Genomic DNA, 23007 nt, shown 5'->3' on the forward strand with positions numbered 1-23007 from the left:
CGGGAGGGAGGGAGTGAGGGGGTGGCGGTTGCTGCTCCAAGATGGCGGACGAGGAGGCTCCGCTCCTACGTCCGAGCGACGGCGGCCCCGGCGGCGCGGCCGAGAGCGCCGAGCCCGCTCCGAAGCGCCAGCGCCTGGACTCGGAAGACGGCGGCTGCGGGCGGGGCGCGGCGCCCGCCCGACGCCCGGACCGGGGCGCGGGGCCGCTGCCCGCCGCCGCTGTGGCGGCGGAGCCGCCGGTCGAGACGGCAGCCGTGAGCGCCGACGGTGGCGGCCGGGTGGAGGACGAGGACGAAGAGGCGGCGGCGGCGGTCTGGAGCAGCGCGGACGATAGGGCCGGGCGGCGGGGCCTGCCCCGGGCGGAGCCGCCTCCGCAGCCGCGGCAGTGGGGCCGGGGGGAGGGGGCGGAGGCGGCGCCCGGCGAAGACGCGGCGGAGGCGGCCATTGGCTGCAGGCGGGCGCAGTGTTCAAACGGGGCGGACGAGGCGCCGGCCCCGCATCCCGGTGAGGACCCCCTCCCTCCCCCCTCCGCTCGGCCCGGCGGGGCGGGCCCGGCCCCGCAGCCCGCGGCGGGCTCCCTCTCCCGCCGCGCCACGGCCGCACGGGGCGGCTCGGGGCTCGCCCGCCGCAGCCCGGGGCCGGCGCTGGCCTCGGCCGGGCCGGGGGGAGCGGGCGCTCCCGCCGCGCTGCGGTCACCCCTGCGCCGTGGCGAGCTGCGTCCGTTTCTCTAAGCCTGGTCGGTTCCAGTGCCAGCTAAACCCTGTCAGGGCCGGTTGTTTCTTGTGCTGGGCTTTAAAGCAGGGTCTTGACTGGGCTCCTCTTTCTGGAAACATTCATTTTGCTGTGCTGCTGGAAACAAGTTACTGAAAACGAAAAAAATCACAAGCCCCGTTGCCCTTTCACAGCTTCTGCCATGCTAATTATTCTATTTCTGTTTCTTGGAAACTCGCACGGGAGCAGCAGTATTGGAGAATTCTCTAAGTAACTTGGAGTTACAGTTGTTTAAGATTTCGGTGACTGCAGCACAAACATAAACTATAATCTTCCCAAAAGTTTCTTTGCAGCTCCTGTTTGAAGCATAGTGTTTGGGCCGCAGCAGTACAAAAATACCTTGCGTTGCGTTATTGAAACAGATAGGTTTTGAAGGGGTTCCTTTGTTCATTTTGGTTTTTAAGGTAGTGCTTTGGAAAGACTTCTTGAAAGGTATAAGATACTGCATTCTGCTGGTAAAGTCTTTACGTTTCATCTGGCAATGCAGTTAAAGATATGTTACCTGTAACTCCGTAGTAAACCTCTACAGAAAATTTCTGCCTGTGCAGCAGCTGTCCAGAAGGGAACAGAGCTGTATGATATGCTTGGAACAGACTTGGTATGTAAAAACTCCACTGGAACAGCACAAGAGGAAAGCTGACGATCTCTTGCAGATGACTTTTGCGAAGCCTTTTTGCTCAAGTTGCTCAGATCCTCAGGCATGTTTTGCTGTAGATGGCTTAGTTCTGGGAAGCGTTCCCTTGAGTCCTTCGAGGAACCACCTCAACACCCAGGAAGTGTTACCATTTCAACTGTTACTTTAGCCTGTTTGTATCTACCACAGTGTTTCCTAAATACAGGACAGTGTGACCTGTACAAGATGAGTCTTTAACAATGTAGACTTTGATTCTTTAGGTAGTAGACATAAAGGTGGTTTTTGTAAAACTTAGTGATGCGTACTAATCAACTTTTTTCTTCCTCATAATGCTTTTTGCATAGTATGTTCACAGACTTGATGCATAATGAGGTGGAAGTGAAATGCTTGTAAATACGTAGATGAATAATAAGAAATGGTAATGTCAAAAGAGCACTTGTGGTCTCAGAAGAACAAGACAGCAAGTACAAAAAGCAAATTTCTGTCCTCTACCTCTTCATTCTGATCAAAATAAAGTATTGATGTGAAGAAAGGAAAGAACAGGACAACACAATCTCTGAATAAAAAGTGATGATGTTTTGTGGTGTTCTTTATTTAATAGTAAAGTGAAGTAGCCTAGCTAAAATATTGTAGGGGTTTATTCAAATAGAGATTGAAAACTATTAGAGTGATTCTTTGCTTTAAGGAGTATGACTGAAACTTGTTCTCCTTTGTTCACAGTCTGAGATTTTCAACAAATTAAGCTGCAGTTGCTGTGGTTATTTGTAATAAAAAAGCCAATAACAAAAGTTTAGCAGGCTATATTCTAATAAACTGCTGAGATTAAAATTTAGATTTCCCCTTAAATGTTAGCTTAGTAACACGTGCTGTAAGATGAGTATCTCGTTCTTCTTTGGACTCCTTCATCTAGATACATGGTGAAGTTAGATTGAGTTACTCTGGCTTAAGGCCACGAGCTGAGCTGAAGTAACTGTGCGGTGCTCAAAGCCAAACCCAGCTGCAGGGTAAAATGGATGAGATAAAACTTAGTGAAGGTGGTTCAAGGGAGCACATTTTCTATCATAACTCAAGGATCATAAAAGTGCATATGTGGTCACCTATTGCAGCTCAGTGGCAAGATAACAGGCTCACAACGTTTTGTAATGTAGCAGTATCCAAATGAGTATTTGGGACTTTCTTTTAAAATGTTGTGCTCATAAAACCTAGTCAAAGATTGGTCTATACATGGTGATACATTTTCATTGTATCCAGTTTCTCAGCTGAATGAAGCGAGAATTGTAAGAGAGGCATTTTTAATTATACTTTTAAAACAGTTGGATTCTTTTTTAAGATACAAAAAAACCGTAATGCCCAAGACCTTATAGAACGAAACTTTCGCTAAGGTCAACATCCAGCCCAGTATTAAGATAGCAAATCTACTGAAGGCTTGAAAGCATATCTATAAACTCGAAAAAGTTAGAAACTTTCTGTGTCTAAGTGATAAAATTCATTGCAATTAACTTTAAAAGCATACGATTTTAGGGTTTGTGATACATTTACATACGTATCTGTGCCATTTGGCTCAAGTGTAATCCCTCATTGTTGTGCTGTCTTGCAGATAACTTCCTTTTTAGTGATGAAATCATAGCCAATGGTTTTCACTCCTGTGATAGTGATGAAGATGACAGAGCCTCACATGCAAGTTCTAGTGATTGGACCCCAAGACCACGTATAGGTAGAAGCCTATATAACGTTCTTAGATGCTGTTTGCCTTTGAACAGTTGTTTTATTCTTCCCAGTCTTCAGATGATTTATTCCGTTGCAAAAAAACCTGGCAATTACTGCTTTTGAGCTTCTTAGAGTTGTTGACTGTATTCTGTATGTTAAGGAGTTTAAAAATGAAACTCTTTAAACTTGCTGTATTTTGATTAAAATTGTCAATGTCTTTTTTGTGTGGAAATCCTGCCGTGATCCATATTAAAAGCATAACACACAGACTCACTAAATTGGAACCAATTTATGGCATATTTCTAGCCTATTTACATAGTGGTATTAATACTTAAGGAACAAGAAGATGGTTCTTGTATGATTTTAGCCAGTCTGTAGGGCTCACTGTCTTAAGTATTACATCAGTTTGGGAATTATTAGTCTGCATATATATTGCATATTACCAATAGATAAGTTAAGCGTGGCAGTTAGGAACTCAGTAGAAAGTTCTCGCCTCACAGAGTGGCGAGATAACTACTAAGGTCACAGGTGACTTGTGTGGGACAGGGGCTTCAGGGTGCAGTGGGGTTGGCACTTGAGGTCTTTTGTCTTACACAGGCGTGGTAATATCACAGTGTTCATTTCGCCAGTATTGATAAAAATAGCAGCACGAAAACGCATTCCGACAACACAATATTCCACTTAAAATCTGTCCATGTGTTGTCTTTGCTGATCCCTCATTCCAGGATCACTGATGGTATCTTTTGGATAAATATGTATAAAATTGTTTTCTTTATATGTATTGTAACTAGCCTTAGTGATAGCTGTTGGGGTCCTCTTAGTCAGTTTAGCTTCTTAAGATTTGCCTGTTTTTCTTCTACCGCTCTAATCTTGAGTGTTTCTAGAAAGATTGATTTGATGGCTTTAGGAGGTCATGTCTGAAATCATTAGTGTTAGACGACAGAAAGAACAACAAACATCCATGGATTCGTGGGCCCTATTTGTCTCTTTAGGGTGATGCTTTAAAATATGACTAGAAAGTATATGTGTGTTTGTTGGAAAAATGCAAATGAAGGCATAAAATGGAGATGACTTGCAAAAATCTTGTTGCTAAATAAGTGCACCTCTAAGAGCCATCAAGTTTTCTGTGAACTGGGATTTCTACCTTGACTAACTTTCTATTAAATCCTTGATGGGTTAACATAAAATAATAATAAATAAGTAAAACCCCTAGCTATACTATCACTTCAGAATTTAGACCAAAACATCCAGGGGTTTTCATGAACGAAGCATTAAATTGGATTAATAAAATTGTAGTAACAAGTACTAATAAATGCGATGATGTTTATAATAATCTGAAGTACTTCACTCAATTTTAAATTTTTATGTTTTTTAATTTTCTTAGGTCCCTACACTTTTGTTCAGCAGCATCTCATGCTAGGTACAGACCCACGGACAATTCTGAAAGACCTGCTACCAGAAACAATCCCTCCACCTGAACTGGATGATATGACACTGTGGCAAATTGTTATAAACATTCTTTCAGAACCACCAAAAAGAAAAAAACGAAAAGATATTAATACTATTGATGATGCTGTGAAACTTTTACAAGAGTGCAAAAAAATAATGGTTTTGACTGGAGCTGGGGTACGTATTGCTGCAGTGACAGTGAGAGAATATATAGACAGTTGGTTAAATACTTATCCAGTGCTTTACAGCACGCAGATGATGTGACCCTGGCAACGTTCATAATCAAATAATTGTGCTAGACAGGAAGAGGAGGCACAGCTGTCCACTAGAACGATGCACACTGCAAGACTGGAGCTTAAGTTGGAAATTACAAGATCTCTTTTCTTAAACATTTAAACTCTTAAACAGTTGCTTCCATGCAAAACAGGTATGGAATAAAATTACATCTGCCTGTTCCAGAACATTTTCTATCCTAGTCATTTTTTTATTTGAAACAAAGGTAATTTTTTTAAAACAAAATCCCAGTGGATCTCTTAAAATACCTGATGGAGCTAGAGGGACTAGAAAAATAGGACTCGGGGGGGGTGCAAGGGGGAGGGGGGAAGAAAAGGATCGAGGGGGGAGGATTATAAGGAGAGTTTGATTAGATTTCAGTAGACTGAATTTTACTTTTAACATGCTACTCCATGATGGTAATAAGATTACTCACTGTTTTACTAAAGAACATTTTGAAAGTGTTGTACATTTGCAGCTTCATACCTATGTACCAGATCATGATACAAAAGCCTATCATTTTTTGCTTCTGTTGTTCATACACAGAGGGTGTGACACCATTCAGAAAAGAGGAGTAATTCAAATCTGCTTGTCAGAAAAGCACTGCTTCCATTACCCAATCTTGCTGCTTCTATAATTGCTATCATACACCTGTTTCTCCTCCTCTTCCCATAGTGTTTTGGGGTAGTCTGAGACAATAAATTTTAGTCTTTACTGACTACTGCAGTGCTTTGATAGACAATGTTTGTTTATCAAAAGGGGTTTATTCATCAGAAGTAAGAATCTCTTCTGTTACTGCATTAGCATGTAAAAAGGAAATAAAAATCAACCACCTTGTCCAAGCAGAAGTTGGCAGATCAATGAACATTTACTAATCAAATTTAAATTTTTGTTCACTTCTTATGAAACTTCCAGTAGTAAAAGTAAGTTCTGGTGTCCTGTTACTGCCTGTATGGATTATACTAAAGGGGTTTTTGCCCAGTTGTCAGACTTGTTTCTGTGCTATTTTCTCTGCTTGTGATTTGGGATTTCCTATATTGGTCCAAAAAAAGAAAAAAAAAAAAAGAAAAATAAATACAGATAACCCAGACTGGTTTTGTTCTTAATGTCTCTGAGCACTGTGAGCGTACAGAAATGTGGTTTCCCAAATAATTTGTATCATAGCAAGTCTTTAATAGCCCAGTATGTAGTTTTGCTTATTTGAGATTGCAAAAATATATTTCAGGTGTCTGTGTCTTGTGGAATACCTGACTTTAGATCAAGAGATGGCATCTATGCACGCCTTGCTGTAGACTTCCCAGACCTTCCAGATCCTCAAGCAATGTTTGATATAGAATACTTCAGAAAGGATCCCAGGCCATTTTTTAAGTTTGCGAAGGTATGGTTTTTCTACAGTTCTTATCTTGGTCAGTAAAGACAGAAACAATATTAAAATGCATAAATCAGATATAAAACTATTCTGTTAACAAAGTAGTATCTTTGTCTCTTTTTATAAACAAGATAGAAAATTATGTTAATATATTGAATTTACTTTAATGAGAGACCTCATTCAGTGGCATAATAACTTTCTCCTTGGGCAGGTCTTTGCAATGTATCAATTTTATTCCTCAGCGTTACTGCAGTCATTGTATACAACCACGTATTAGCCTTACTAGAAATATTTAGCAACATTCTGTCTTCTTTTTAAGCTTATTTTTACTGTTCCTGTTATAAGTTTATTATACATACAACCATGCTAGATGGTGTCTCTAATTTCAGGGAGGATAAATAAAAACTTATTATTTGAGCAAACCTCAGTAATCTGAACTGCTGTTACTTTCTCTGAATAAATAAAGCATATGAGAAACTTTTGGCCAGCACCTGAGTAATGTGGAAAGCTACATTTGAATTTGATATGCTGTGGCACGTTCTTCAATGTCATACAATGCATTCACATTTTATCATTGTATTTACTGTTAAGAGGAGTAAAGCAGTTTCATGCACTAATGAGTTTGTTCTTGTTTGGTTGCGATATAGCTGTCACGAGGATCTGTACATCTTAGAATTAAAGGCTTTTTGCAGGGACTGTGTTTGCTTAAAACAGAGAATGCAGCAGTTTTTGGAAAGATGTTAGAGATATTAAACTGTGTAATTTAAAAAGCAGGGAGTACATCTCTGAGACAAGAAGGAATGGTAGAAGTTGTAGACATACATAGAAACAAAAAATAGTTGCATTTAGTCTGGAATTCCCTTGGGACAAAAAAAATCAAACCCAAAATATTGTAAGAATTACTACAGAACCAGTAAGGACTTGTGAAAATCGGTTACTACTAGTTATGCTCGCTTTTTCTTCCCTTCGCTCACAATTTATGCTGCTGCTCTATTTTAAAGATTGGAAAAGAAAAGTCAATGCATTCTTCAGTTGCTTAGCTTTCTCTGAAAGTCTCTTATCCAGATACTAAAATAATTTGATGCCCGTTAGTATATTCAGGTCCTTGGCTTTTTATATTAAAAAAAAAACCAAAAACAAAACCAAAACAACCAAAAAAACCAACCAAAAAACCCACAACAAAAAAACCCAACCTACTTGAAGCCTGTCTGTACACAGGTTTTACCAGAACAGTCCAAATCCAGTTTGGCTGATACTTTTTTACTAAAATGATTTCTCCTACTTCTCCTTTTCTGTCTATCAGCTCAGTTAAATACTGATTTCTTATTCCAAAAAATCTTAAGTTCCTTTAATTCTAGGGAAAAAGACTGGCCAAAGAAATTTGCAGAGCTCTGTGGCAGAACATGTCTTGATTCTTCAGACGAAGATATAAAAGCTGTTAAGATCACATGAATATCCGATTATAATAATATAATAGGCTAGTCATAATCTAGGTAATAGCACTAGGAGCAATCATTGATCATTGCCGCAGTTTAACTCCAAAGTCCCATGTAGCTTCAGAATTATGAGTAACCTGAAATATTTTGGGCAAAAATAAATGCTTTCAAAAAGTCTGTCTTTGTTTGTTAGTAGTTCGGCTATATGGCAGCTGAAGGCGGAGCTGTCGCAAAGATTAATTTAACAGTTCACTGTTGTGCTAGAACTTTTGGTTCAGCTTTAAATAACTACTGGTAAAGGCAGGCAGCAGCCTCCTTGCTAACATTCTTTTGGCTAGTGACTCTCTCATGCTTTCTCTGTAAAAAGGCCTCACTTTCCCAGGTGACACTCCAGCCCAGTTGCTGTTCAGTGGTGACAGACTGGAGAACAGAGGGTCTGGAATTCAAGTTCCTCCCCTAAATAAGTGCTCCTGAGAAGAGTGGTGGTGCTGCTGCTGTCCTTTTTGCACAGCAACCAGAGGTACCACCCGGGCTGGTCAGCTCTAGACAGGTTCCTAGTGTGGAGCTTTCAGCTGGGTGCCTACATATAATGTTTCCTTTTGGCAGGATCCTTGTTCACTGTGAGCAAACACCAAACCATTCCACAGAAGTGCCTACAATTTTTCCATATACTCCTTAGATACACCCACCTCCTCTGCCTTGATCTAATGGAAAGGCTAAGCATCTATCGGACACAGTGGAATTGCTCTACTAATTAATTTGATGACTATTGTAACCGGCTAAATAAGCAAAGCTGGTCTGAGTACCACCTGTCTTCCCCCTTATATCCAATGTCATTCTGCTTTCTGGGCTTCCGTCTTCCAGGAACGGCTGCTGATAATGGAAAACTGCTTATCACAAACAAAAAGACCAGAATCCAAATGCCTCATGAAATTTTTGTCTGACTGCAGTTAAACCATGTATGTTTCTAATAAATATTGAGGTTACTTGACACTTAGAAAGGTAAAAAAGCTTTCCTATTTCATAATTCTCAAAACCAAAAAGGACCTAAACCTTGCTTTTATGCTGTATGAAGAACAAAATACCAGCTTCCGCGTGGAGCAAGTCATCCTGATATGATCAGAAGCTCAGCTGTTGAAAGAGGAGTTGGATCTGAGAGAAATGGCAAAATGCAAAGGGAGTGACATTAACTGCTGACAGAATCATTACCAGTAATACTCAGCTCTGTGAATTGCTGAAGTCAGAATAAAGACATTGTGTATTCACTTACAATTTCTCATGTACTTCTGAATTCCCTAGGAAATCTACCCAGGACAATTCCAGCCTTCTCTCTGTCACAAGTTCATAGCTTTGATGGATAAAGAAGGAAAACTACTTCGCAACTATACTCAGAACATAGACACATTGGAACAGGTTGCAGGAATCCAAAGGATAATACAGTGTCATGGTTAGTGGTTTTAGTTTCACTTTTCTTATTTTATGTGTAGGAATGATTTCTACTGGTGCATGTGACAAAGTAATCGCTACTGGAATTTATTTTCTTTTCTTGAATTGGTATATTTTGGCAACAAATATTCTGCTTTTAAAATGCTGAATTTTTTTTTTAGGTAGCTTAAGTATTTAAATCAGAAGTGTTTCAAGTGGAAATACTTCTTTGAGAAAGTATGCTTGATAAACGGTGGTCTGTGTATCAGTGAAGATCTACACCCTGTTCGCACAAGCTTAGACCTTAACTTTTGTAATGTATTTTGTGCTTCTTTATATTCACGTATGAGAACATAGCGTGGAAATCAGTCTTTTCATAGGTCCCTCCCACTGTCAATGAAATGGAGTTTAGCTGTTACCTGATTGTTCATTTAGAACACGTTCCACTGAAATCTGAAAATATCCCGATGCTTCAGTGACTTTACCTCATGTATAAAATATTGTGGATTAATTACCAGTTCAGTTGAACTGAACATCATCTTGTTACACCTTCAATGTCATACACATTCTGTAATTATGATAACAAATTAAGTGGAATCTCTTAATTAGTTGCTTGATATGCTTTATATTTCCAAGGACTTGCAGTTGTCAAGCTAAAAGGCCAAAGATCCATTTTTAAGGAAAGGATGTAGAAAATGAGTTCTTAAAGTGTATGTTTGGATCATTTAGTAGACTTCTGGCAATTAAATTGCTTAAAAGCAGTGTTGGCATGTTCATAAGGCCTGTCTAATTCCACCTTTTCCAGGGACCACACTCACATGGCATCCGTATCTACAAAGCTTAGCTCAGTGCCAGATTTGTCAATTTTCTTTAGTCAAACAGAGCAAGCACGCTGTTCTGTCGTGGTGACCAAACAGCACACAGTAGAACCCTACCTGTCGAATAACCCGCATCTAGTGCTAGTTTCCATCTGTACTGGGTGTGTCATGCATTTTCTTTTGGTTGTCATTCTATATTGGGTATTTATCTTGAAATCCTTACGTGGTTGTGTTTTTGCACATCAGTGCCACATCCAGGCTTCCTACTTGGAATTTTTCAGTTGCATACTACAGTAATTTCAGGCCATCTCTAGTGTATGTCCTGTACAAGTTGACTTTAAATTAAAAAGATTCTTTAAAAACATGGTAAGGACTTTTGAGATTTTGAGGCCTTTGGGAATTAGCAAAGGCTGTTTTGAGCACATCAAGCTTTATCTGGCATACAGTTACGCTGCTCTTTAACAAATGCTAATTGACTAATGGTGGTGGCTAAAGAGAAACTGAAATTCTGTTACACGAGGGTTTATAGTGTTGTGTGTATTCTATCTTTTTTATCTAGCTGTGGCAATGGCAAGTTAATCAGGAGTGTGCCAAATGACAAGGAATGTTGTAATGATTTTGGGAGTTGCTATATAACCTTTGAACCCATTTCACGCTGCAGGCCTACAGTAAAGTTGCTACTACAAAAACTTATCTTAGATGTATTTTCTGAATTTAAAATTGCTGTTGCATTCAACCAACATGTCTGGAATTAGATCATATTCCTTGCCATTGCTGTAGCTGAATGATCAGAGGCAGTGGCCTGCTGACTACATGACTCACGCATGGGGCAGCATAACTTCTTGATCAAGTCCTTCTGACAGTGAAAAATAACTCACATAACAGAGTTGCAAGTAGGTAGCAACAGATGCCTCAGACAAGGTTAGGCCTGCTAGCCTTACAGACATGACCCTAACACACTGTATAAAGGCCTAAATTATTACTGTAAACAAATTATAATGAGAAAATAACTGCCGTACTTCCTGTAGTCTTTGGAATCCCTCAAGTTTTGGGAGCTGCAATGCTGAGCAAGCGGTTCAGCAGCTGTGCACTTTCCATGCCAGCAGCGATTAGCAGACCTGAACTGCCAGCTGTTCATAAATGATCTCCTCCAGGTTTTTCTGTGCTTTCACTCTCTTTGTCTTACCCAGATACAATATCCCCAAAGCGTATTTTGGTGTTGTACTTAGCCCTGGAATCCCTTCATTTAGTCGTGTTAAGTGTTGGTTGGCTGCTTTGTAGGTTATGAGCAGAAAACATGTTTGGTTTGGGTGACGTGAAATAATACTCCAGATAAAGTTTAGTACCAGAGATTTTTAGCTGTTCCTAGCTTCTGCAAAGCTTTCAACATCTTAACAGTTACCTTTCTAAAAGTTTCCTTTTGAAGAGAGACTTTTGTACCTCTCCGTACATTACTTAGTCACAGGGCTTTCTTACTGCCCTCGTATCACCATTAGAAGTTAGAGAGTTTCAGACTTCTACTGTATGAGTGACACAATCCAGTGCAGGGTCAAAGAGCCCCAAGTTTTAATTTTTTATTTTTTTTACTCCTTATTTCATGGTCAGGAGAAAATCTGTCGATTTTTCTACTTTATTCTTCAGCATTCTGTCAACTTCTAGCATTATTCCTTTCACAGATACAAGGCCTTGTGGGCCTATCTCTGCTGGACATGTGCGCACCAAAAGGCCTCTCTCATTTGCTACAATGACTTCACACTGTTTATTTTCATGTGCGTGTTAGCCACGTGATAAGCTTTCCCAGTAGGCAAAGACAGGAATGCTCTACCAGATACTTGGGCATCACCTTCAGCTGCTCCGGAAACAGGCCAGTTACAGTAGCTACCAAGTGGCTGGCTGGAGCAGCCAGCTTAACACGGTCTTGCCAAATAATAAACACAGTAGCTACGCTGGATGCCAAGTCCAGAGCAGTATTTCAATTTGAAGAGTACAGCTGTAACTTCTCACTTCTGCTGAGAGGAACAGTACTGCTACTTAGTTGCCTACAGTGAAGTCTTTACTAATGCATTTTCTTATTTTGCCCTCCAGTTTCTTGAGTTCATGTGGGCTGATGTACTGCTGCTGCTGTTTGCAGCGCTGTCGGCCCTACTGTTAGTTGAGTAAAGAGGAAAAGGGAAGGTTCTGTTCTTCTCTCCTTGTATATATGCTTGCACAGGTTGGAATGAGAGGACACAATATAATTTGTGTGGACATGCATGTGGTATATCATTACTCCTAAAACAAGATTTCTGCTGACTAACATCTAGAAGAACTACAAATATATTCTCTTAATTTTACATTACTCATTAATAACTGATTTTTATAGCACTGCAACATAACAGCCTTTGTGTCAAAACAGCTTGGGCAAAAAGACCAAATCTGAATGATTGAAAATCCTTATTTCTGCCATACGGGTTTTTCCCCTCAGGTTCCTTTGCAACAGCTTCCTGCCTGATCTGTAAATACAAAGTTGATTGTGAAGTTGTTCGAGGAGATATTTTCAATCAGGTAAAAAATTTACTTTAACTCACTGCAGCTTTCTACTAAGTCATTCTCTCTCTCAAAAATCAAGAAAAAAAACCCCACCCCAAAACATAATACTTGGATTGCTCAAAAGATCTGCTTTTAAAAGGCTACATATCTTTGCATGTATTTCATAAAGTGTCTATCTGTGTTTTAGCATTTCCTCTAGTATTTAAAAGTATACTCAAACAGTATACTGCAAAAATTAGGTGATGGGGAAAAAGCAGAACAAAACCATGAGTCCCTTTTTAATGGCACCTCCAATAAAAGCAGAGGTTAAAATGGTAAGTGCAAAGTTGGATTTCTACCTGTTTTATGTTAACCTGAGCTTACAGTCACACTGAGAAAGAATTCTTAGCTATTTATAACATTGGTTGCTCTTTGACCATTTACCTACGTTAAAAATATGTTTAAACAGTAGATGGTGAATGGAGAAATTGCTAATTACAGAGCAGCCTCTGAACAAGGAAGAGGATCAAATGAGATGTGGAACGTTGCTTTGCAGGACTTCTGAACTATTCCATATTCCAAACTCCCCACATCGGGGTGTGAAGTGCTCCAGGGCCAAGGCAGGAGTTAGTTCGGCTCTGTCAGACCAGATGAACCTTTGGCTTGGCGAGACCCGCTTTGCTCTCCTTCCTCTTCTTCTGAAGGAACAGAGATGATGAAGCTTTGATCAAAAAGATCTTGTTTATACACATGGAAGGGGACTCTTTTTCTGCAGGCTTACGCTTTTTTGATAAATGCTTAGAGTCTGCAGTTGCAACTTTAGATGAGAAACATGGAAGGGATGTAAATCTTTCAGGTATTACATTTGAAATAGAATTTGATGAAAGCCTTTCAGAAGAGATGCTTGAGCTAAAGCTTTAAGAAATGTGAATCTCATAAGCCTGAAGCTTTGTAACACTGAAATATTGAATGTGAAATCTGTTTTCCTTTGCTACTAAGAATATTATTTCTGAGAACTTCTTATCTTACGGATGTTTGCTGCTCCTTTACCTTCAAAGCCAGCTGGTTGGAGTTTAGGTTTTCTTCCATCTAAACAACCTTCCTAAGCATATTGTAATTTTATGTTTTGATTGTTAGTGGTCCGGTCTCCTTTTCCTAACAACACTTTAATCGTTGTATGTTCATATGCTGAACCAAACTTGTGCCCCGATGGCCCATCCCTGCTGGTGGTCAGTAATGAAAGCGTGGAAGCGGAGTGGAGAGAAGCCTGTAGCAATACTTCTGCATAATGAGAACAAAGAGGGACTGAAGGAGCTTCTTACACTCCATCTCTCAGCCCTAATCTTAGAGTACTGTTGCCAGGTGTATCTTTCCAGGGCAGACCTTAGCTTTAATAGTCAATTATTTTCATAATGCAAAATAAGTATGGTTATTGCCAAATATAATTTCACACAACAAGGAACAGAGCTATTGAAAGAAAACATATCCTTCCTCCTTTGTCCCTGAAAAAAATAATTGTTCTATTTGCCATCATTATCTTTATTCCGTAGCCTGCATTTCCCAAACCAGTGCTATGCGGTTTTTCTGTTGCCTCTCTAAAATAAGCATTTGGCTCCTTAGATATCAAAAGAAACCTTTTCTGTACTTAAGAAACAAAGCACTGTACATTCCAAAACAGCTTTATTCTCTAACAAGTCCTCCTTCACAAAAATGGTTTTGGCCCTGGGTCCTAATAGAAAATCCAGTTTCTAGTCTCTGCTGTCCTGCACTACTTGAAAGTTCAGTTATACACAGCCCCAGGTCCTTGGTTTTCCCTACAAAGACTACCATTCCTTTGCTGTGGTCCATCCCCTGATGGTCATGAGTGCTTCACCAGGAAGTGAGTCTAGCTAGCATCTTTCTGCCAGGATTTCCTTTCAACATATTATAGACTGAGAATTGTTTGAGATCATCTGTTCAGAAAACTACCAATTTCTTGCTGCTGCTCTTCATTCTTTTGCCACTTCCAAGATAATGTGTTAGTTCCCTGTAGCATGATTCTTTCTCTTGGTTGCTGTACACAACCATCCTTCTCAGTGAGAAGCAGCAGCAGTTACACATGGAACTTGTGAACAGAACAACTGTCAGTCACTTCCAAAAACATCACTTTTACTTTGCTTTTGACTATTTTAGGCAGCTTCAAGAGATAGTGAAAGGGTCTCAGATTTAGGACAGAAAGGCCCAAGAAATGGAAAACATGCACCAGTTCTTGAATATTCTTAAGAGAACATAATCTTTACTAATCTTGTTTTTGATATACAGATAACATCAATAGTCAATGAGAAATTCCATTTCTCTTTCACTGGACAAACACATCAGCAGAGGTGGTGGGGTTCTGGGGGAGCACTGCTTCGGAAGGAAAGGAGGACCCTAGGCAATTGAGTGGCCAGTTACCTAGCTTTAACTTCTTGGTATCAATTTCAGCTCTTGGAATAGATCTTCCCCCTTACTGATGACCTTTGAGGATTAGCAGAGAAGCTGGTGAGTAGTGTAGTGTTGAAACACATTTGTGGGCCCATTACAGTGTCTCTCCTGATTTGGATAGGGACATCAGTTGCTCTACAGAAATTCACTAAGTCACAAGTCATTGGACTTCCTGTGAGAAATGATGGAAACGGAGTTAATATTACTTGGTCTCTCTAAATCAAAAATTAGAAGTCTTCATTTCATCTTCCTCCTAACACAGAGCAAATTATTTTCCCTCCCTAAGCTTCCAACTGAAAGTGCAAAGACATCACTAACATCAACAGAAGAGACAGCAGGGTAAAAAGCTTCAGAAAAGTTGAAGCTGTTTGTGTGTTACGAGCTCTCTTTCTAATACGTGCAGATCTGAGGAAAAAGTTCAAGATTCATTCTACCTGTCTGCTCCTTTTTGGGGAATTCTTTAGTTGGTTTCTCTTTAGCATGGGGTTACTCGATGCTCTTTAGAATTGGGTGCATGGTGAAGGTTTCCCCCATACCAATTCCTAGTTCTTGTGCCATATTGCTTCTTACGCATCCTTCCCACAAGGTTTTCTTCAAAGAAGGATCAGATTCTTTGTTTGAAGACTTAAATTTTTGGCAGAGGTCCTTTGACACTAGAGGAAGGTCTTGTGATGTTTTCTCATATGGAAAGCATTCTTTTGTCCTACTGCAGACATCCACCAACCGGTTCTTTGATTTTAACTTTCTAAGTTCTGTATTATTTTTTCTGCATATATTCTGTGTACAAGAGGGAGTTGTTATGCATTTAAATGTCAGTTTTCATATATTTTTCTATTACAATAGGTAGGATACATCTCTTTACACCTTTACATAGCACTAATTTGCTTGTGATGACTGCTATGGGATTGCAGCTACATTTAGCTCCCTAGATGTAATCTGGGGTATCATATTTTAACACTACAGCTGAGAAGACCTGAACTATTTGAGAGAAAAATTGATCAGCAGTAATTGAAGTATTGTCCGTACATATATCGCTCACCTTCTTGCTTTTTTTTCTATCTGAAAGTCTTAAGATAGGAAAGAGTTGAAAGAGCTCCCAAAGATCAAAAAATCCTCTGGTTTCAGGAGGAAAGGGAGCCTACTGCTCCACAAACATAATTCTTGTCCACTTTTTTCAGTGAACAAGGATTCTGCTCTGTTTTTGGAGGAATTGGAAAAGTTTAAAATGGAGACCAAACAAAAGGTGTTTCCTATGTTCCTGTCCTGTATGCTTTTTGCTAGCCACCTGCTACAGTGCTGTGTTGCTACATATGTGTAACACACATACCCTCATGGAGAGGAGGAGAAATTAGAGAAGTAAAGCCTACAATATACTCTTTGATTAGGAAGGGGTTTATATCAGATCCTGTAATGGAAACTGACAGCAAAATCTAAGTTTTTGCTCCAATTAAAGCAAGAAAAAAATATTCCTATCAAACAGGAGGTAATTACTCATTGGTGCTGAGCATGACTTCTGGACTTTGGCTTAGTTGTCAGATAAGAACCATGGCATAGATCTGCATGGTTTCTCCCTTTTGACCTCAGATGACTCCCTCTTTACTCCTGCTGTAGTATTACTTGTGTGTGCAGTTTCTGCAGGGTAGAGTAAGAAATGTACTTGTCTGTATATGAACAGAGAAACAAAATGAGGAAATATCACTGAAACTTCTTTGTCTTGCCTAAATCAGTCCCTGTGAATTGCCAACATCTGAGGTTTTCAAGGGTGTAGCCTTACACTCTAGTAATAGAATGTGTTCTAATGCAGGTTGTACCTAGGTGTCCCAGATGTCCACCTGATGAACCACTTGCTATCATGAAGCCAGATATAGTGTTCTTTGGAGAGAACTTACCTGAGCAGTTCCATCGCGCCATGAAGTACGACAAAAATGAAGTTGATCTCCTTATTGTCATTGGGTCTTCACTGAAAGTAAGACCAGTAGCATTGATTCCAAGTAAGTGGCTATCCCTGGTATTATTTTCTTCCAAAAACTTGGATCAAAAGTGAAATTCTGAGTTAAGAGCTCCAAGAAATGCTTTTGACTGGATTCAGTGAAGAACTAGATTAAGCATCTAGTTTTCTAAGATGAAAACTGATTGCATATGTGAAGCCAAAATGCAAAATAGAGAATGTAACAAATTCTAAGTGCTTTTTCTGCACTCCAGGCAGATCCCAAGGCAATGAAATAGTAACATGAAAAACTACTCTCCTAAGCGTTGCGTGACTTTGTTCTGAGATTCAGTTAATTTCTCTCCCTGCTTGCAATATGCTTTCAGAGTTACTTGGAAGATTTAGAAAGGAATCATCTTTAAAAACATAAACGTGGAACCAAGTACATCAGGTGTCTGAGTTATAGCTTGTTTTTAAGTCAGTCCTTAATACTATACGATACACAGTCGGCACTAATATGTGCGTCACCGTTTGGATCCTTAGCTTTTAAAAGTGATATGGAAAAACATCTCTGCTAATATACATTACAGAAAAATGCCCTTCAGGAGGGCTGAGCAAATACCATGACAGGTGATTTATTTGCCTACTGAGTGCAAGACTTACTGGTACCAAGGACATTCTTTTCACATGTAAGCCTGAGAAGGACACGTGCTTAGCATCTACTGTTAACCTGGAATTCTACCGCATCCGTGGTCTTTGACATAACATCCTTGTCGCTGTACCAGAGGCAGAGCCTAGTGTTCAGGCTGGTGGGAGATGCATAAGGATTGGAAATTCAAGATCTGCTACCCAAACCATTGCTCCTTCTGTGTCCTAGAACTGGATTTCATTTGCTGGTTTATCCGAGGAATCAATGCTACGTTACCAGCTGTTGGGTTTTGGAAGCCTAAACATCAAAAATGGGTTGAGCAATCCTGTACAGTGTAGACTGTACCTGGAAATATTTTGACCTAATTAGTGGGATGTCATTTACCAGCAGTATGTTCTTCATGTGCACTTAAGGACATAAAATGAATGCACAAAATCAACACAACTCTTGTAAGAGATTACAGTACCAATTTCAATACTCTTTTAAACAGCTGACAAAACGTTGATGTAGTCAGTATTTCTATGCATGTGCTTCTCAGCAATGGAGCACAGGAACACTTTTTACTGTAAAAAAATGGGGGAAAAAAATCTAGCTAGGCTACAGTAGGCATGGCACCTCAAACTGCTGCTGTTAAATTTGAGGTTTCCTTGTCTTCTTCCTGATCTGTTTTGGTCTTGTTGCAAGTGAATGTATGAAGAGGAGCCTGAGGAATCAAACTTTCCAGGTAGATCGCTGCTGAAAGTGAAATTGTAGTGACTACCTTTAAATTCTCTTTTCTATGTATAGGTTCCATCCCCCATGAAGTGCCTCAGATCTTAATTAATAGGGAACCTTTGCCTCATCTACACTTTGATGTGGAGCTTCTTGGAGACTGTGATGTTATTATTAATGAATTATGTCAAAGGCTAGGTAGCGAATATACAAAACTTTGCTACAACTCCGTAAAACTTTCAGAAATAACTGAAAAGCCTCCACGATCACACAAGGAGCTTGAAATGCACTCATCTGAGCTACCGCCTACCCCTTTAAACATTTCAGAAGGCTCTAGTTCACCAGAAAGAATGACTCCACCGGATACTTTGGTGGTGTCTTCAGAACACCCAGCTGAACATAGGGTAGGAAACTGTGATCCTGCCTCAGAAACAAAAGGGACCTGCACAGAGGAAAAGCTTCAGGACACACAGACATCGTCAGAAACCCCTGAAAATGCTACTAGTGAATTAATGAACACTGAAACAATGAAGGAAAATGGATCTAACAACAGTGAAAATAAAGAAAGAAATGAAATATTGAAGAAATGCTGGGTAAACAGATCTGCAAAAGAACAGATTAGCAAAAGGCTGGATGGTAAGTGTTAACTGCTTTCAGTATTTTGGGTTTTTTTTGGCCAAGATGTTTGTTCTAGACTTAAAGCAATGAATAAGAGGGAATCGGTGGGTTTTGGTGGTTGTTTTTGTTCAGACAAGTGTCTTCATAGCTCATCATTGTATTGTTTATTTCTTTTGGAGATGCCAATAGGAAACCTTTTTGTAATTCATAATAGGTTTTATAATCAGTGATTACACACTCCCTAAAAAGATCAAAGTTTAGGAGGTGGAAGGTAAGTATCAAAAAATAAATCAGTTTCCAACATTTTCAAATGCATTTTCAGAAAAATTAGTTTGATCCTCAGGTGTTAAGGATCTGGTTACACTAGATCCTAATTTGGTATGGCAATAGAACTGGATGATGAAGTCATGATAGCAGCTGAAAAGCAAATCTCACCGCTGGGGCCAGGCCTGGTTTGAAGGAAGCTCTAGACTTTCCAAGGAAGCCTTCCAGTATGCAGTCCCTTAGCTGATGTAACGAGTTATCACACTATAAAATAAATCAGTGTGGATGAAGAACCAGGTATGAAAATGCAACTTTCCAAAGCAAAGGCTGTTTTTAAACTTTGTCAAGTACTGTGAACATGTATACCAATGAAAAAGCTGCTGAACATTAAAGTTTAAACGCTCTTTTGCATCCAAGGGAGGTGGGAGGAGGAATGCTGAGCTTTCCAGTGAAAGCATGTGTATTTGTAATGTGCTTGTAGTAAATACACATGCACTGAAATAAACAGGTTTCTAATGTAATCTGTCAGTTAAAGTTTCACTGTTGAAAATACATATATGCAGGTAGGCACCTTCCAACCAGAAGTCTGCAAGATCTTGTGTGAATAATTTATTTTAGCCTTTTACTGACTTTTAAAATTCTGTTTCAGGTACTCAGTATCTGTTTTTACCACCAAATCGCTATATTTTCCACGGTGCTGAGGTATACTCAGATTCTGAAGATGATATCATATCTTCTAGCTCTTGTGGGAGCAGTAGTGAAAGTGGTTCATGCCGTAGCCAGAGCTTAGAAGTGGAGGATGAGAGCGAGATTGAGGAGTTTTACAATGGCATAGAGGATGAGGATGCTCCTGAAAGGGAAGAGGAACCTGGATTTGGGGAAGATGGAGCTGAACAAGATGAATCAGCAGCTGATGAATCAGCTTATACAAATGAAGCTGCAGGGACTGATCATCCAAGCAACAATTTGTAAAGTGATCACTGACTGGTTACAGGAACTTTCCACCAGCATTAGGAGCTTTGGCATGTCAGAATGAATGTTTATGTCTGAATTGAGAGCAACAAAACCATAAGGATGTAGTGTTTATAAACAACTAAAACAGATTTTCATGCTTAGTTTTTTACCTTTTTCAATAAAATTCTATTACTGCACACTCAACACTAACTCATCTTTTTTTTTAAGGTACTAGGAATATCTAAACAATTGTCACTACGTTCACTTTTAAGTTCATCTGTCTGATCAGGCATCCATGTATATAATGCATATTTTTGCTTAATGAATTTCAGCTTATATTATTTTTAAACAGTTTTGAAAAAGCCATTGGAATGTTAAACTAATATAAAGGGAACAGCTAATTTAGACCAAAGAATGGTATTTTCACACCTCTTGCTTTGTAACAGTTTGGCTTATTTAAAACCTTCCTAGGCTTCTGCTGAACCTTTCATTCTTGCCGAGTCTGTCATTAAACACTGGCATTTTCTAAGACCTACTGTGGCAGCTAATTTTTTGCTTTAACAGTTACTTTGTATGTTTGAGACATACTTAAATGTGAGTAGATAGTTAAATGGAAACAAGACAGCAAGCACTTGAGAAATCCTGGTTTTTAGACTGATCAAGACGTGCTGTGAAAATGCTTAGGTTACAGAGTTTAATGCTTCCTCTGGACATGAAGCGATGTTGCCGTTGGCTCCTTAGCAATTATAACACTGGCATTTTAAACAACGCGGATCCACCACTGTAGAAGTTTTTCATGTCGTATATGAAAGTCGAATATAACACAGCTTGCATTAAAAATAGCATTTGATAAATTGCCAAGGCTCTAATGTGGAAGCCAGGCTGAGTTCAGAATGATGTTTCTACCAGCATGTGAGAATGCGCGAAAAAATAAGCTCTTCCTTTATACTTACTGATGCAACAAACCCAGGAGAAACGAAGTCAAGTATCGAGAGCCTCTGCTTTCCCTGCTGAGTGGATAAAACGCAGATTAATAACCTGACCTGGAAGCACACTGGTTTGAGGTCACGTCTCGGGTGGGACAATTTTCCACCTGCTAGCTCTGCCTTGCATATTAAAAGCAAAGCAGCTACTCAATTTATTACATTGTATATTCACGTGCTAGGCTGCCTTAAAAATGGATGTTGCAAATTTTCAAGTGTGGATTGTTTCCAAGCCTTTAGAACTATTTTGTAAAATTGCACAGGGCAGTAGTAAGTGAAACAGCATTTTTCTATAAACCACTTTTTCAACATTGGCCCAATGAATTCTACAATGTAGATTATTCATATACTTTGCTTTAATATTTATTACATTTTGGAAGATGTATAGTAGCTGTTCTTTGAACATAAATCAGTTAATAAATATTTAAGAACAGTTTCCTGTATTCATCAGAAAATGTTGGCATGTTGTCTCATTGTCCAAATTTAATACAGCTCTTATTTGGCTACACTAAAGAATGCAGTATGTTTAGTTTTCACTTGCATGTCACAATGTATTAGTTTGTGCTATAGGAGATATTTTAAATTTAAATACTTTGGTTTAAATTATTTTTACAGTGAGGATTGTTTTCTGCTCTTTTATATTGTATATAGTGTCTTTTATGTAATCTACTGGCATATGTTTTGTAGAAGACTGTTTAAAATGACTGGCTATCTTCCTGCAACTTTTGAAATACAAAACCAGTGTTTTATACTCGTACACTCTGTTCTAAAGTCTATTAAAATTGTCATTTGATTTCTGGTTTCTGTTACTTTCTAGTTAGATCTTAAAAACTTTACAAAAGATGCCAGCTGAAGTCAAGGTAGACCCTAGCTAATGTAAGGCATTATATAGTAAATTGCTTTTTTCCATCTGCCCCCTCAGGAAAAAAAAAAGCCCAAATGAAGCTATTCTGCACTGTCTTTGGTGAAGCGACCTCCTAAACAACAATGCAACTTTATCCTTCAGAAAACTACTTTCCGCCTTTCAAACCCTACGTTAACTTCAGATGTATTTGCTGCACACGAGCGTTCATTTCTGCCGGTGTTGCAGCACCTTGCAGCTCTGCCGCCCTTTCCCTACCCAGCCCGAAGCTCCTTTCACGTTTGGCCCTTGCTGCTTCCACCCCAGCCCTGAAAAGCCACGTCCAGGAGAAGCTCCCTGTAAGGAACCTGCAGCACCCAAGAGTTCAGGGCATATTTTGGCATCACATACACAAATATTTTGCTTATGTGTTGCCTTCCCACAGGCAACGCCTCCAGGAGCAGGCCCGTGCTTCCCTCGGGGTGGTGGGCTCACCTGCCCGGCACAGCTGCACAGCCCTGGGTGGGTCAGTCCTTGGTTCGCCCATGGCTTCCCCGGGGGCTGCACCTGTACTGACCGCCCCACCGCAAAGATCCCCTCCTGTTTGCCTCCAAGGGCCAGGGCCCAGTTTAACTGGTTTTCCACTATGTAACAGCTTACTGTTTCGATGATTCCGCTGTACTTCTGAACCACCATCCCTCAAATATAAATTACATCTGTATCGTGCAAAAAAATTTGTTTATAAAACTCACAGACTTAAGACATGAAATAAATTATTAAAAACACTAGGAACTTTTTATATAGATAATGTTTCCCTATCAATTGCTTATTACTTTGAAAGGACTTAAAAACGTTTTTGGTCTAGAATAAAACAGCTGCACCTTTTCCTACACCTAGATGAAGAAGTCTGCTTTTTGTTCTTTCTTGTATCTTTGCCAGCGTTATCTGAACAGAAGAGGAACCCCAAACTACAATGTGTCACCTTATTCCTCCATTTCACACATCCTTCCTTTCCTTGTAGTGAAGATGTCGCCTTGAAATACTGTTTAAAACAATCACAAGACAAATGATGGGGATGAGGAAACATTTGCTATCACAGCTCCTTGTTATCCCTAAGTATTCAGCATCTTACATGAAATTCATTTGGAAGCATGAAACACGTGTTCAGTTCCATCTGTAATTTGTACAATCTCAGAAAGGGAGATTA

The 23007-nt window shown here is 39.7% G+C and overlaps 1 protein-coding gene across 1 annotated transcript; it reads left to right on the forward strand.

Annotated features, from left to right (window-relative positions):
* Positions 1–21: 21 nt before the first annotated feature.
* On the forward strand, positions 22–21729 carry SIRT1 (sirtuin 1). Its single transcript, XM_075423097.1, has 9 exons — positions 22–504; positions 3003–3119; positions 4497–4738; positions 6060–6212; positions 8939–9086; positions 12347–12426; positions 16658–16844; positions 18216–18776; positions 19672–21729. The coding sequence occupies exons 1-9, from the start codon at positions 42–44 to the stop codon at positions 19992–19994; spliced, it is 2274 nt and encodes a 757-aa protein (XP_075279212.1). The 5' UTR covers positions 22–41; the 3' UTR covers positions 19995–21729.
* Positions 21730–23007: the final 1278 nt, after the last annotated feature.

This window comes from Opisthocomus hoazin, chromosome 6, assembly GCF_030867145.1.
Source record: "Opisthocomus hoazin isolate bOpiHoa1 chromosome 6, bOpiHoa1.hap1, whole genome shotgun sequence".
NCBI lineage: Eukaryota > Metazoa > Chordata > Aves > Opisthocomiformes > Opisthocomidae > Opisthocomus > Opisthocomus hoazin.